This window comes from Saccopteryx bilineata, chromosome 3, assembly GCF_036850765.1.
Source record: "Saccopteryx bilineata isolate mSacBil1 chromosome 3, mSacBil1_pri_phased_curated, whole genome shotgun sequence".
Taxonomy (NCBI): Eukaryota; Metazoa; Chordata; class Mammalia; order Chiroptera; family Emballonuridae; genus Saccopteryx; species Saccopteryx bilineata.
In genome coordinates, this window is record NC_089492.1 from 213,480,312 (window position 1) to 213,497,370 (window position 17,059).

The window sequence follows — 17,059 nt, forward strand, 5'->3', positions numbered from 1 at the left end:
GCTAGCAACCCTGAGCTTTCAAGCTGGTGAGCCCACACTCAAGTTGGATGAGTCCATGCTCAAGCCAGTGACCTTGTGGTTTCGAACCTGCGTCCTCAGCATCCCAGGCTGATGCTCTATCCACTGCGTCACTGCCTGGTCAAGCAAATTTAATTTTTTCTGACTGATTTAATTCTTTTATTTTCTTTTGAGGGAGTGGAAGGAATCAGGAGAGCCATTTCTCTAGTTTTCACATTCACAAAGGGTATCAAATGTAGATTTTCAACACTGAGACCAAATGTGGTTAAAAAGACAATAATCACAAGAACAGATTATAGCATGATTTTTCTTACATTTGTGTCCTGTAACTGGACTATACTAGTTACTATGCACTTTAAATTAATGTTTTTATAAATTATACAATACATTATCTTTTGACTGGTACTGTTATTTGGCGGTATTAATTGATGTTAAGATAATTTTTAAATGTGTTTAAAACATACCATCATTTGTCACCCTCATTTGGTATTTCTTTGAGTAATAATATGTTAGCTGCCTCATAACAGTAGATGTGTGTAGGGCCTCTCCTGATGTTTTAGTGGCCCTGCTGGTGAGGTGACACATAATTGCCTCTAACTGGATATACAACCTTCATTACAAAAAGCAAAACCTTATGTGTTGTATTATTTTTTGTTATTTGTTTCATTACACACTAAGTACTAACTTAACAGTGGTGTTTTGAGAGTGATCACAATGCTGTATGATTCTTTGGTGAGCGTCCCTGACATTTTATTTCTGTTAGAATCAGTGTAACATTTATCAAGAATCCTTGATAATTACTCACAGCATTGTTCCCCTTAAAATCTTGTAAAATGTTGTGCTTGTACCCTTTACAGTCTTATGTTGAGTAAAGGTCGAACTTTTCCACTTCTGAGTTTTCAAATGATTATTATTTCACTGATATGTGTATAGCAGTTAGGGCAACTGTTTCTTTTATTTATAAGGAAAACTCCAGTTATATATATTAAAACAATTTAAACTTGAGGCCATCTGTAGCTAAGGATACTGAACATATATGCAGCTTATCATCATAAGTGTTTGGAATCAGTAGTATTTTTAGATGCTTCATTTTAAAAGAAACCTTCTCCATCCTCTTAATAATTGTCTTTCTAGCAAACTATAGATGTTTTGCTTATTAAAGTTAGGTAGAAAAAAACTAATTCTTTCTCTTTTTCTCTCTTAGTGTATATTTTGCTTGTTTATATAATCTATAGAGCAGGGGTCTCCAAACTTTTTACACAGGGGGCCAGTTCACTGTCCCTCAGACCATTGGAGGGCCAGACTATAAAAAAACTATGAACAAATCCCTATGCACACTGCACAGATCTTATTTTAAAGTAAAAAAAAAACAAATCGGGAACAAATACAATATTTAAAATAAAGAACAAGTAAATTTAAATCAACCAACTGACCAGTATTTCAATGGGAACTATGCTCCTCTCACTGACCACCAATGAAAGAGGTGCCCCTTCTGGAAGTGCGGAGGGGGCCGGATAAATGGCCTCAGGGGGCCACATGTGGCCCGCCGGCCCGTAGTTTGGGGACCCCTGCTATAGAGCATGAGATATTTTAAAGGTGGTTTTCTAGTCAAAGAAAAGTGCTTCTCTTACTATGGCAACAGCTAAATAGTGTTCACATTCAGAATAAATCCCTCACAAGGTTCTTAATCCAGGCTACTTAGAAATAATTCCTGAGACATTTACTCTTTAAAAATGTGATAAAATATATACATATAACATAAAATTTGCCATATTAACCAATTTTAAATGTACAGTTTAATCGTGTCTTAGTTCAGGCTGTTATAATAAAAATACTATAGACTAGGATGGCTTAAACAATAAAGATTTATATCTCACAGTTCTGCAGTTGGGAAGTTCAAGATCAAGGTGCCAGTAAATCTGGGGTCTGATGAGGGCTCACAGTTTGGACCACTTTATCTTCAAGGACTCCACTTTCAAATACCACCTTATTGGGGAATAGACTTCAACATACAACTTTTGAGGGGACACAAATATTCAGGTCATGGCAGGATGCATTAACTCACATTGTTGTGCAGCCACAACAACTATCCATCTCCAGAACTTTTTCATCCTCCCAAACTAAACTCCAAACCCATTAAACAATAACTCTCCATTCAACCTCTCCCCAAGACATTGGCAACCATTCTACTCTGTCTATGAATTTGACTACTCTATATACTTCATTTAAATGGAATCATACATTATCTATCCTTTTGTGATTGTCTTATTTCACTTAGCATGATTGTCTTCAAGGTTAAATCCATGTTGTAGCATAGGTCAGAATTTCCTTCCTTTTATTTTATTTTATTATTGTTATTATTTTGTGACAGAGACAGAGAGAGAGTAAGAGAAAGGGACAGATAGGGAAAAACAGACAGAAAGGGAAGAGATGAGAAGCATTAATTCTTCGTCGCGGCTCCTTAGTTGTTCATTGATTACTTTCTCATATGTGCCTTGCCTGGGGGTCTACAGCAGAGCGAGTGACCCCTTGCTCAAGTCAGTGACCTTGGGCTCAAGCCAGCGACCTTGGGGTGATGTCTGTGATCCCACGGTCAAGCTAGAGACCCAGCACTCAAGCTGATGAGCACATGCTCAAGCCAGATGAGCCCGCACTCAAGTTGGTGACCTTGAGGTTTCGAACCTGGGTCCTCTGTGTCCCAGTCTGATGCCCTATCCGCTGAACCACCATCTAGTCAGGCATGAGAATTTCCTTCCTTTTAAGTGCTAAGTAATATTTCATTGTCTAAATAAACCACATTTTGTTTATCTATTTATCTATTTGGTATTTGTGTTGCTTCTACGTTTCAACTTGTGAATAAGGCTGCTATATTGTACAAATGGCATTTTCATTTTTGAAACCTGAATTCTTTCCTAGTGTATTTTTTAAGGAAGAATTTACTCTAAAAACTCACCCATTCTTTGATTCAAATAAGTAGCCTTGATTTAGAATTTAGTGAAGATGGCCTCTTGTATCTCTCCTTCAGTTTTATTTTATACATTGGCTTTCCTCTGTATTTATAAAGTCATTCTTCTCCCATCTGCATTTCAACTTTTCTCTGTGGTTCAGTGATAATTTTTCTTGATTTTCTTCTCAGAGCTCTAGTCTAATTTTAATGCTTCTCACACACTTGACCTTCAAATCTTATTTTTCTATGAGCTTTCTATGAGTCTCACATTTTCAGTTCCCTGCTAAGATAATTACATTTGAATACCTCTCATCAGCACAAACTCAGAATGACTAACAGAACATCCTCTTTCTACCAAACTCACCTTTCCTACTAGTTTGTTTTTCATATTTCTCTCAGTCCAACTGTAAACCTTAGAATTACCTTTGCCTTAATCCTTAGAGTTATATACAAAGACCTGTTGACCCAGTGTAATTCTAATGAATTTTATAAACTGTAAATTTGATTATTATCAAATTATGCCTAATTTTTTTAAGTGGCCCACAGTATAAATTCCAAACTTCCATCATGATGTATAAATTCTTTTATGATGTGGCCACTGCTACCCTTTTAAACCCTGCCTACCACATGGAACTATTTGCAGTTTAATGAAAAATCAGTCATTTCATTCCTATTGGTTGATTGAATGATCAGTGGTACCTTACTAGCCCAATCTGCAGTGCTTTCAAGACTCTGCTCAAATGTTGCCTCCTCTACAAAGCTTTACTGAATCCTCCCTCTAGACACAGTTGGTCATTCTGTCTCCAAAGTTCCCATTGTGTATTGCATTTATCACATTACATATCACATAATCGTGTCACAATTCTCAAATGATATTACAATTATTTATTTGTATGAACCTCATTATTAATAAATGATGAAGTTCTTCAGGGCACTGATTTTCTTATTCATCATTATAATCCCTGTTCCTGACGTACAATGGCACTAAAAATAATGTTTTGTGAATCAGTGATCCAGACTGATATTCCTTCAAATTTGGACGGTTGAAAGAGCCTTCTAACAACTTTTCCTACATTTAGTGTTTCCTGTCTTAGAAGTATTCAGCCTCTTATCAACAGATGGATTTTTTGGAATAACAGTTCAACTTCGGGGGATTACCACACTCCCCCAAAGTCAGGAGCTTCCAATTGTCTAAAATTTAGACTACCATAAAGTCTAAAATTCTAAGCCTGAAACTGAAGGTTCTCTTTTATATGGTCTCTATGCATTTTATCTATTAAACTACTATGTATTTTATCTATTAAATTGATGAAACAGACTACTTGCCACAGGTGAGATATAATTAAAGTATGCTAGGGAAAAATGCCTCATGTAATTATTTATGTGTATGCCTTGCTTCTCAGACAACTGGAATCTTCATGAGGGTACAGTGGGTTTTGGCCCATATCCAAAGCACTTTGCACATAAAATTATGTCAGGTACCATTTAAAAATGCTTCCTGAGTTCTCTCTAGTACATCTCAGTTTACTGTAGTTTTTCTGCTTTGAGTGTTCTTTCTCCATCCTCTGCTCAGCCAGATTTTACCTACTCTGTAGGCCTTCTCCAGTGCCAGTCTCGTGTGAAACCTTTCATTGCCCTGAACTCCTGCCACATTAGAATGAATCTCTTCCTCCTCTGTACTTTCTTTTGTGTAATTCTTATAGTCTTTTGAAATCTCCATTCAGCTTAAATTTTAGTTGAATATATATGTGTGTTTTCTACTCGCTATAAAATTCATTGAAGAAAAGGATTTAGTCTTATTGATTTTTATTAGCTACCACGTCTTAAGTCATATTTCCTACTTTATTTTCTTTAACAAAACAATTGCTCTATAACTTCTGGAAGGAAAGCAATAAGGCGAGGCAAATTTATTCATACTGTGAAGATGTATAATTTCACATTACTGTGAAGAGCTTTTAGGCATCTCTGTTTGGAATTACTTAAAGGGTGAATGTTCAAATGAAACAATATAAAGATTATTTGCTTACTTTAAGGGTTTCATTGGTTCTCCCGGAGAAGTAGGACAACTGGGACCTGAAGGAGAAAGAGTGAGTAAATTCCCTTCAAGTATTATTTCTAAAGTGATTTATATATGATAATGTATAACAAAGGTCATAAACTCATATGCCAGTTGAGTAATCTTACTGAGAGAAGCAAGCCAGCTTTAAAAAGAACCACCTACCAGAAATATAATTAGATTCTCTTGAATTTTACCAAATATTGTTTTGAGAAAGTGAGGTGATACAAATGTGTATGGCTAGCTATTTTAAATTTGGTTAAAAAAACAAATTGTAATATTAAAATATATAATTATAAAATTTTATTTTATAAATCACTAATCTTTAATTTGAATATAAATTCTTAATTTTATAATGCAATTTGCAGTAAATAATTAAGCCTCAGAAAGTATATTTTTTGTTTAGTTTAGTAATGAAAAGTAGCTGTTCATAAATGCTGGTACTTGTAAATAAAGATAGAATCTTTGCAAAATGGTTTGATATACTTAAAAAATCAATCAAAATATGTAGAGAGGTCTGGCATCCCAATTTTATCTTATCTTTTCAGGTGCCATTGCAGTTCAATGACTTCTATGTGTTTGCTTATCTTCATTTTCATTGAAAAAGGTAGAATTAAGTAATATTAGCATTTATAAGGTTTGAAAGCAAAGAAAATCATACAGAAATTTAGCATTTAACTCTATTATTGTAGGAATGCTTTTCAGGCCAAAATTTTCATTTCTGGAAACTGACTTTTGCAAATGAAAGTAAACCAGATTATTCTTTGCTAGATGAATTTTTCAATAATATAATTTTTTTCTTTTTTTTATTATTAAGCAGGAAGCAGGAAGGCAGAGAGACAGAATTCCACATGTGCCTCAACCTAGATCCATCTGGCAAGCCCCCTACCAAGTGATGCTAAGCCCATCTGGAGCCGTTGCTCCATTGCTCAGCAACCAAACTATTTTAGTGCCTTAGGCGAGGTCATAGAGCAGTGGTTCTCAAATTTTTTGAAGACGGGGCACATTTAAAATTCTACAAATAATTGTAGGCACACTATATAAAAATTTCTGAGAAATATGTTATAATAATTAAGTCAAATATTAAGGGAAAAAAATAAAGTCCAAGCGTGCTTTTATGCTAATTAAATGAAACAAATACTAAAAACCAAATTTATTCTGTCATTAAAAAACATTTTTATGTTACATTTTTTGAGTTATGCTTTTTTAAATTCATAAAAAAGAAGGGTTAAAAAATAAGAAAATGACAAAAAAGTTATCTTTTTATATAGAGAGATACATTCTTAGTAAGATTTAGTAAATTTGGCAGTCCCAGCGTGAATGTGTTAAGTTTTTTCATTCTTGTGTTTATGAGAAACATGAGCTTGATGTGTCCTAGCAATTTCTTCAATGTTTGGGCATATATTTGAAAGGCAAACTCTCATTTCCTCGTCAATACATTGAAGAATTCCTTTCCTTCTACTCTTAATTGTGCTGAGGGTAGAAAATCCTAATTCACATAAATAGGATGTTGAAAATTGTATTAAAATATTCAAAGCTTTTTTAGATATTGCCACATATTCTTCTTTTATGGAAATCCAAAAGGCTTCAAGAGACAATTCCTTATGTTTAATCATCAATCCACGATCACTGGATATAGCTGCCAGTTCTTCTTCTTCTGTTAATGTTAAACCAAAATCACTTGAAGCTTCTATGAATGTGTTTCTAATCCAATCGTATTGTTCAGTGTTAAGTGATGGAAAATGCTATAAATTAAATTCTGCCCATCAGCCTTCAAGTCCTATTTTATTTACACTAAACTCTTGCTCACTTCCAGAATTGAACTCTTCAATATTATGCTTCTTTTTGAGAAATCTATCCATTTTATTTAGTTGTATTTATCTAAAAATAATATAATGATGTGTTAATAATAAATATAATAATGATGTGTTAACAGAAAAGAGCAGTATTTCCTTAAGGAAATGGCATAACAGAGTAACTATATTTATTTTTATATCTGGGCACATGCCGCGAACCTGTGCAGCTAGTAATTCCAGGTCCTGAGTGGGACTGGTGCGGAATTAAGAAAATACAGGATCAGGAGGGCCCTGTAATTGCTGCTGGCAAGAACAAAGCACACCCAAAAACCACATCTTGCTTTATTTATAGAACAAAGTTAGGCTATTAGCAAATCTTAACTTTCCACCAAAGGATAAAAGAAACTTGCCTCCAGTCTTTTCAGGGAACATGAGGGGGGTAGTGTGAACAATCCAGCACCACAGCTTAACAGCTTTTTGCAACCTAATCAGGCAAGTGAGGTGGGGGGGTTGGGCAGACTGTCAGCTTACAGCCAATTCCCCACACCTCTGTCCCCCCAAAATCTAAACTCCAAAAACCCTGTTGGTTTTTTGGTCCCCAGCAGGCACATATTTCTCTGGAATACCATAGGTCAGTGGTCCCCAAGCCCTGAGCCGCGGACCGGTACTGGTCAGTAGGCCATTTGGTACCAGTCTGCAGAGAAAGAATAAATAACTTACATTATTTCCATTTTATTTATATTTAAGTCTGAACGATGTTTTATTTTTTAAAAATGACCAGATTCCCTCTGTTACATATGTCTAAGACTCACTCTTGACGCTTGTCTTGGTCACATGATACATTTATCTGACCCACCCTAAAGGCCAATCCGTGAAAATATTTTCTGACATTAAACCGGTAACGGTCTGTGGCCCACAAAAGTTTGGGGACCACTGCCATAGGGCACACCTGGCAATCTTCTAGGGTGCACCAGTGTTCCCTAGCGCACACTTTGAGAACCACTGCCATAGAGCCATCCTCAGCACCTGGGGCCAACTAAACCATGGCTGTTCAAGGGAAGGAGAGAGAAAGAGAAAGAGAGAGAGGAAGGGAGGGTGAAGAGTGAAGAAGCAGATGGTCGCTTCTCCTGAGTACCATGACTGGGAATCAAACAAATATATAATTTTTCAACTGAGTGAATTAAATTGCATTTTCTTGTAATTACTTGTGAAATGCCCTTCCAGAGAAGAAAGATTCAGAGCTTAAATTTGCTGTAATGATAATAAAAATGTTCAGTCTTCTTTGATGAAATGAGGTGAAGATTTGCCCTTGGAAAACATGCAAGTCATTTGTTTTTCTTGGAAAAAGTATCTTCAGCATGATCCCACAACTAATCTAATTAACTGTCTTATGGTACAGTAGACTTATAGAGGATGCCTCCAGTCCATCATGCAAAGAATTGAGCTGCTTCTCATTGACTCAAAGGAGCATATACTGTTCACATTGTCAATTACTCTGCTGTTCATAATACAATCCTTTCCTGACCTTTTAGTATGAACTTATTATGTCCAGTAATCTATGTAGGAAATAAACCAAAGTTATATGTCATTAAAAAATGTTATCTTGGATTTAAAGATTTCAGTGTTGACAGTACCTTCTATAGGCACACTACCTGCGATCATATTCACTAATTCTGACCAGTCTATATGAAAATATTAAGACTATAGCAAATCAAAATATAAGATCATTTTGTGATATTGTGCTTATCATGGGTACCATGTCCTAATATCCTTTGCTACTTAAAATTCTGATTAAAACCATAAATGAAATAGCTAACTGGGTATCATTATTATGTTATAAATCATTTAAGAAGAGAAAAGCAGAAGAAAATAATATAGTGCTATTAACTCCTTAAAACAATGGAAAGCAAGGTCCTTTCTTGAAGTTAATAATATATATAATATTTGTTTATAGGAGAAATTTGTATTTATGAAAAAGTACTTATATAATTCTATCTGCCCTATCCTGAGATGTAGTTATGCTACTAATATTTTAGAAAATGGCCTGTTGGCTCAATGGTAGAACGTCTCCCCAGCATGTAGAAGTCCTGGGTTCAATTCCTGGTCAGGGCACACAGGAGAACAGGAGAAACACCCATCTGCTTCTTCATCCCTCCCTCTTCTCTCTCTCTCTCTCTCTCTCTCTCTCTCTCTCTCTCTCTCTCCCCTTCCTGAAGCCATGGCTCCAGTGGTTCAAGCAAGTTGGCCCTCTGGAAAAATAACTATCACTAGAGGAAAGTTGGGATTCCATTTGGAAGTTCAGATATGATGGATTCCTGAATAAAATCAGAATTCTGTTATGAAGAAGAAAAGGATCTACTTTTTTACATTAATACAATATATTGAAGCTTTTCTGAACATCACACCAATTTAAAGAACACTTTATTTCTCTCTTTGACATATATCATTATTTGATGTTTGAGAAAAAAACTTCTAGTTCAATCAGTTATTCAACAAATATTTACTTCACTTTTTTTTTATATTCTAGGGTGTTCCTGGGATTCGTGGAAAAAGGGGTCTTAAGGGAAGACAGGTAGTTCGATTCTTTTTTCCCAAAGTTCAATTTAAGAGCAATATAATCTAGTTATGTGCATATTTCTCTACTATTAAATAGGAATGTAGTTGTTCTTGTCCACAATCCATATCGTTCAACAGAATTTGATTTTTGTCACTTTAAGTCTAGCAAATACCACCTGGGAATGTAAAGGAAAATTGAGATTTTAAAAAAATAGCTTAAAATTTAACACTTCTAGCCCATTTTATGTACCACTAGAAAAGACCTTTTTCCCCATAACAAGTCATTCAATATTACAGAAAATGCGTGAACAATTTAAAACATTAATGATAGCACTGTTCACTCTCATAGTTTAGAGGTTTTTTGCATGCCTACTTCAGATGTTAATTAAGCTAATTTGCTACCAATTCTTATAATTTTATTTTAAAAAATTAATGAAAGTGAATTTTTCCAGATAATGTAATAATTTCAGAGATGGGTAGAAACTTTGACATTATCCAATACCTCATTATTTAACAAATGAGAAAACTGTGGTTCAGGGAAGACTCCTCAGGTTATCCTGGCTGAGTTAGTATAACTACTTAGCCACCTGCTTTTCACGTGTGCTGTTTTTACTATTCAAAGGTATTTATTAGGTTGAAACATGCTGTGTTACACTTTATTTTCTAGTCCCGTGATGGTGAACCTTTTTATAAAAACCGCCCACTTTTGAGTGCTGGTCAACCTGGTCCCTCCTGCCCACTAGTGAGTGTTCCAGCTTTCATGGTGGGCGGTAGCAGAGCAACCAAACAGTGCTGCGATTGGCCCACCGTGAAAGCTGGACCGCCCACTAGTGGGGGGGAGGGACCAGGTTGACCAGCACTGCAAAAGTGAGCTGTTTTTATAAAAAGGTTTGCCATCACTGTTCCAGTCTATAAGGAAGAAAATTGCTTTTCAAGACACCTTTTCTAAAATTTCGGAGTATATAAATAAAACCTTGATAATGCTAAAGGATTACAAATCTCACCAGAACATTTACCGGTATATGGTTTTAAAGCATTTTATCCTTTGAACTTTGCAATATTTTTTGAAGGCAAATGTTTAAAGACTTACTCATAATCACATAGTTAAATTGGTAAAGTCATGAATGGAGCCCAGCTTTTCTGAATATAAATCCAGGATTTTCCTTACTTCTTAGATATTTCTGCTCTCTGTCTTCTACACTGCTTAGAAAAGCATGATTTATTTTTTACTAACGTTTAGACAAAATATGATAAAAACTGTTTTAATGTTTCACTTGAAAGATTTTAATGTATTAAGATTGAATTTACCAAACCATCAAGAAATAAAAAATAAGCCATTTTGTTTCCTTGCACTTACATTCAACTTGAAGATTAATGTTATAACAACTGCAGAAAGTGTTAACATCATCATTGCCAACATTGCTATTTTTTATTCTCAAGCACTGTGCTACTGTATTTTGTATGCCGTCTCATTTAATTACATTCCACTCCACTTCAGAATGTTAGTATGTTATTTCTTTATGTTTTAGCCCTCAAACACATACTCCAACAGAAATATCTTTCTATTTATTATGTGTAAAATCTTTAAGTTAAATATGCAGATGTAGGCTTCTCAAAATTGACAGTAGGTTAAGTTTATCTCTTTATTCTTGTATTCTTCATTCTGTGTTAATTTTTTTCTCATTCTTATCAAAGTATGCTGTCAGGAAAAGAACTAGTTAAGTTATTCATGTCACTTTATATATATTACTTCCAATGCTTAAAATGTTACCTTACCGATTAACAATTATATTTTAAATGTAGTTTAAGACAAAATATGTAATCTACAATGGTGAAATTTTAGGCATTGGTGAGTAAGTATCTTTTTCAAAGCTCCTGTCAGCTATCATTCTAGTAGCTACCAACTTTATTTATTAATACATCTGGTCTTATATAAATACTTTGTCTTGGCAATATATAGGTAATATCTAGTATCCTACTCCATAATGAACTTTAAACCTGTTTATGAAAATTTATAGGTAACTTCTGGGTTTCTTACTCCATAAGGAATTATAAAATTATATAATAGATGCTATTTAATTTAAAAAGGCAGTTCAAGAAAAACTGGAAAAATTGTGAATGGCATAATTACTGGGTTATTTGATTACACTCTTCTTTATATTACAAAATTTGTAAAGGTTTATACATTTTAAAATGTATGCTTTTGTAATAGAGTTATATCCTTAGAAAAACTATATTTGAAAAACATATGTATCCTATTTTTCCTGAATACTGTTTATAATAGAGAATTTGTCTGGTGTTGTCATCTGTCATGTATACTATATGTACTTTTTCTTGTCTTTACCACAAAATGATCTGGCCACGTTTATGAGGAAATCGCTGTACTTAGGGTAAGATACAGTTACAGCCACAAGTCAAATTACGCCAAGCCTGACCTCACAAACTCTTCCAGAATATTATCCTATGTGTAAATGCTCCCTTATGTTCTGTTTCTTTTAAGTAAAATCATATTAAGATAGCTTTGACATTAAATAAGGGCAAGCATATTAGCATGGGATATTAGGCATCATGGGACCTTGCATTTTCATTAAGATGACTAAAATTCCATGGGAAGAATGGTCATGTTATGGTTTAAATAACAGTAAAAAGAAATATCTTTTGAAAATATGCCCACTATTTCTGATGTGGAAAATGTTAGTTGTGGGGAATGCAAACATGGCTATTTTCTCTTGGTAATTTATAAAACCATGTATAATATTTGATATATATAAAGTAGGTATACAAATACAGAAGCATAACTAAAGGATCCTAGGCCTCACTAAGATGACAGAAACCTGTACATCTGAAAGAATATTATGGTAACTTAGAAATGCTGCAATCTGGAACTACCTATATCTAAGAAACTTTTGTCTATACATATGTCAAAGATTGTTACTTTCAGCTTTCTGCTGATATCAGAGATATTTGGAAGTATAGGTTGATGCTTCATTAAGATACTGCTATGTGGATGTCATGTTATTTAATTTACTATCATTAGTATGAATATTATTACAAGCTATACTTTGTTATAATTATCATTCCCTTTTAATTAACTGAATTAGTTTTTCTGTATTTCAAATGAACTAATTTCCTCAAATTTTAGGTAGCTAAAAGTATTCAGTCTTATGAACACAGAATAATATGATTCAGTTTTTTAAAAATATTGTAAGATAATTTGTAGAACAACAGTAGCTCTTTTTAGATAGCTCTCTAGGTTGTTTTTTGTTTGTTTGTTTGTTTGTTTGTTGAGAGGAGGGGATGCAGAAATGGACTCCCTCATGCACTCTGACCAGGATCCACCCTGCAAGCCCATTAGGGGGCGATGCTCTGCCCAGCTGGGGCCCTTGCTCCATTGCAACCGGAGACATTTTTTGGTGCCTGAGGCGGAGGCCATGGAGCCATCCTCAAATCCCGGGACCAACTCACTCTAATCAAGCCTTGGCTTCAGCAGGGGAGGAGAAGAGAGAGACAGAGAGAGAGAGAAGCAAAGGGGGGGGTGGAGAAGCAGATGGGCACATCTCCTGTGTACCCTGACTGGGAATCGAACCTGGAATGTCCCCACCAAGCCCACGCTCTGCCACAAATGTAGTATTAAAACCTAGCCAGGGCCTAGGTTTTAATACTACATTTTACACTGAGATTTTTGAAGTCTCTGAAATTAATGCCAGAAACTGGTAAAATAAATTACTTCACTTTCTGTATTATGTGTGATATAAAACACTCTGGCAGTCAGAATTGTGAAGGTAATTGGCATAAGAAACTTCAAAATCCAAGTTCAGGTTTTCCTAAATATTAATCAAGATGAGCTTCTTTGAATTACTGAGTTGGTTTCCAACCTGTGTATTAAAGGTCTGTGTTTGAGGTTCACAAAATATTTAAATGTATATATATTGACATTATATATATTGACACATATAACACAGAATCATAGAGGAGTGGTAAAAATCCTACTTGTAACTGTTCATAAAGTTAGTGATATTGCTAAGCTTAGCTTTTGAAAGATGTTGTTATAAATCATATACTCATATAGCTGGCCAAATGATCACTTATTTCCCTAAGTAAATAGCAAGCATGAATTAAGTTGTTGTGAGTTAACATTCTTAGTGATGTCTACATTTTTTAAAATAAAATTATAGGTTTGCAAGTAAGAGATATCTTCTTCTAGACAGTACCACTATTATATGAATGATATTGAATATGGACACATTAAAAATAACATATTATCTTGGTTATTCAAGGGTTATTTATTATTTAGCCTCATGCTGGTGTTTTTAAAATTAATGTGTGTGTTAAAAGTTATTTCACATCAAATCTTACTTCCCAGAAAACTCTTCTTTCCCCAAAATAAAGTATAGTGCTTATTCAGTGTTTAGGAATTGAGTTGATATTTGTTAACAAAATCTGTTTTTGTTTTCAACCAGGAAAAGTAGGAAAGCAGGTTTTGTTAGGAATTTGGTTTATTTTAGGATAAAAGAGTATGTAAAAGTAATTTTATTAGGAAATTCAATTGTTCCTTGGTCTTATATTGTTGGCATTTGAGAACTTTTTTTTTTGCTTGTATTATAAGCTATTTTTTATTTCAAGATCTTAATATAAAGTTCTGACTAATCATAATTACTTTAAAGATTTCATGTAATCAGTTACATATTAATCAATATTTGTATACTCATGCTTTGGGATATAAGATATAATTCTTATTTCTTTCTCTTTCTCTCCTTCTCTCCTATCCTCCCTGCATGTCACAATTGGATCACCATCTTTGTTGTCACTTAACACTAGAGGACAGCCAAGGAGTTCTAGATGCGTTTAGTAAAACCAGTCTTTAGAGATGGGGAAGCCCAAGAGACTATTAATTCATTCATTTCACTTCCTGTTAAAAGAACTCAAGTTCTGTCTCCAGAGATCTCAGTATGGCAGTAGACAATCTTTTTTGGTCAGTACTCTTCTAAACACCATAGAACTGCTGTTCTATTTTACATGCTTTGCTGTCTTTCTTTGAGAAGCACCTTGGAACTTATCTGAGTTGGATTCTTTAAAACTCTAAAATTATCCACTAATTTATAATAGAAAAGGGGAATGCTATTTTTTAAAAACTGGTGAAGCAGGGAAAGAGGATTTGTATAGATTTGTTTTCTTCAGAGGATATTTTCAAAATAAATATGAAGCGATAAAATATCCCCTGATTTTTGTGAGCAGTATATATGTTGGCAGTGAAATGGAACCAGGTATTAAACTGGTGGATTCAGACTGGATCTCAGTTAAGCAACCTCAGTACGTGAGTTCTGGCTAAGAAAGAATTCAGAGCCAAGAGTTTACTATAAGAAAAAGTTTACTTAGAAAGTTACAGAGGTGGAAGAAGTGAGCTGTAGAAGAAATGGGTTCAGGTAACAAGTCACAGAAGCAAAAGGGCCCTTGGAGCTTAAGAGAAAGAGAGAGGCAAGGAAAACATGCCTGGGGAAAGGGGATGGGGAAAAGCGTGCCCCATAGAGAGAGCCAGGCTGGGTCCTCTGTCCTAAGGGTTTTGAAGGACAAAGATTTTAGGAGAGGTCCCAGGGGAGTTCCAGGGGAGGATCGCACTATAATGAATATTCATCAGCTTTCTAGGTGTGTCCTTTCAGAGTGCTAGTCTCCACTGATTGGTTGGTGCCAGGCAGGGGGTCAGTGGACACTGCAGCAGGTCTTGGTGTCAGCCTTGGCATGGCTTCGTCTGGTTTGGCTGCTTTCCTGGACCTGGAGCTGAAACATAACTGAGGCCCAGATGTTATCCCTAGGACTTAATGCTTAAGGGAAAGATCATGCAAGGGTTTACATGGTGGTCTTATGAGGCTATTCTCCTGTCCCCTGTTCCTCCTCTAAAGGGAGTCTAAAACCACATGAATAATTAGTATGTGAAGAGAGGAAAGGGCAGGGGAGGGGGGAGGGTACAAACCACATCAGCTGATGGCCATTGATGTGAAAGGTCAGGAGATTTAAACCACAGGACCAACAATATGCTAGGGGAGGACAGCTCACCCTGGGAGTGAGATCCTTGTTTGCCCCATTGTTAGGCACCTGGGGCGTTCCACCCCAGTGACCTTCTGTACCTAGTCCACTATCTTTCTTCTGCTCATGCCTGCCACATATATTACCTAATTCCAAGTAACTTCCTTTTTCATGCAAAGTTTTCAAACTTTATTCTGTAGTGCCACAATCAGGAAATTCCACAGTTGCTTTGAAAAAAGCATTTTACCAGGGCTCCCCAATGATTTAATCAGGGGTCTCTCGTACCAAGGTGGTAGGGCGTACTTACATGGCTCCACAGACATCAATACTTATGCCAGAACTGACTTGCCTGGATTGAGGATAAACATAAAATTGGAGACTGGGATTTTTACTCTTAAATTTGTCAAAATATAGTTTTCCAAAGAGTTTTTTCAGACCTGATAGGAATAGATTTTTTTTTAAATTGTATTATATTTCAAGTCTAAAATAAGAAAAATGTACTCACTTTTTTTCCTATGAAAATCAAAGTATCATAGCTTTGCAATAGTGGAGAGAATAACACCCTTAAGGCATTATAACACTCCAACTTTGAAATGTTTACTTTTCTAATTATAGGAAGGAGTGTCTCCTCTCCTTTTCTTATATGTCTTTCTTTTACAAGAGTCTATTTAAAGTAAACTATATTTTGGCTTCTAACTCTAGTGTTAGAATTTCAAAATATAAAATCCTTCTGTTAGGCATCTGTTATTAGTTTCTATCCTTAGCTCAAGATCATCTTAAATATGTATTACACAGTAGTATTTTAGAGACATACATTTTATGGGAACTTTGGAGACAGTGTTTTCTTCTGCCTAGGAAAAGGTTGCAATCAATTCTATCAAAAAGTACTATTATCATAAAGTAATTCTAGAGCATTACAAAAATTTATTAATTTTTAAGTGATTCTGCCTCTCTCAGGAAAAATATATTTTTTGGATTCTACTTTACTGGGTATAGTCTGTAGTAACTCTATTTGGCTAACTATAACTAAACAAGATATACGGAAGAGCCTAAGACTTTGAATTAAAGCTGCTTTCAGGCTTGGGACAGGTACTAAGAAGAGGGAGATACTACTCAATGGGCTACAGTTGATAATTTGGGGAAAGTCTAGGCAGAGCTAGTTGTCATAGAGGTATGACACCAACAAATGAAATTCAGCCAGGCAATTATTTTCAGGACAGATACATGAAGACAAAACTCACAGAGCTTCGTAGGTTGTCCAAATCAGGAATGTGACAGTGTAAGTGCAAATATGGCAGTAAGGCTTGGCTTAGATTTAAGGACTGTATTCTCTGTGTGAAAAATTTGGCAAGAATATGGCAGGGGTCTTAGGATTGAGGAATAGGACATGATGTTGTTTACGAAAATTGTGATTTGGACACTAGGATAAGGGAGATTCCAATTCCTAGAACTGGAGTACCAGGTTGTAACTAGTCTTTAAGAACAGGCAAGGACTTGATTCTGAGAACTGAGGTCCAGATCATAACAAGGTTAATAGTAAAGCTTACTTGAGGTTAAGTCTCTGAAAACTGAACTAGAACTCCTTAAATTTCTACCTAAGTTTAAATTAGCCCCCAACTGTCAGCACATGGTTGGAACGTAGATTAAATTGTCTTACCTGTGTGG

At 35.1% G+C, this 17,059-nt stretch overlaps 1 protein-coding gene across 1 annotated transcript in view; it reads left to right on the top strand.

Annotated features, from left to right (window-relative positions):
- The window catches only part of COL24A1 (collagen type XXIV alpha 1 chain), a 367,011-nt gene that overhangs the window by 95,630 nt on the left and 254,322 nt on the right, over window positions 1-17,059 (top strand). The window contains exons 12-13 of the mRNA XM_066264956.1: window positions 4,999-5,052; window positions 9,345-9,389. Of these exons, the coding sequence (XP_066121053.1) occupies window positions 4,999-5,052; window positions 9,345-9,389 (99 nt within the window). The remainder of the gene's footprint in view (window positions 1-4,998; window positions 5,053-9,344; window positions 9,390-17,059) is intronic.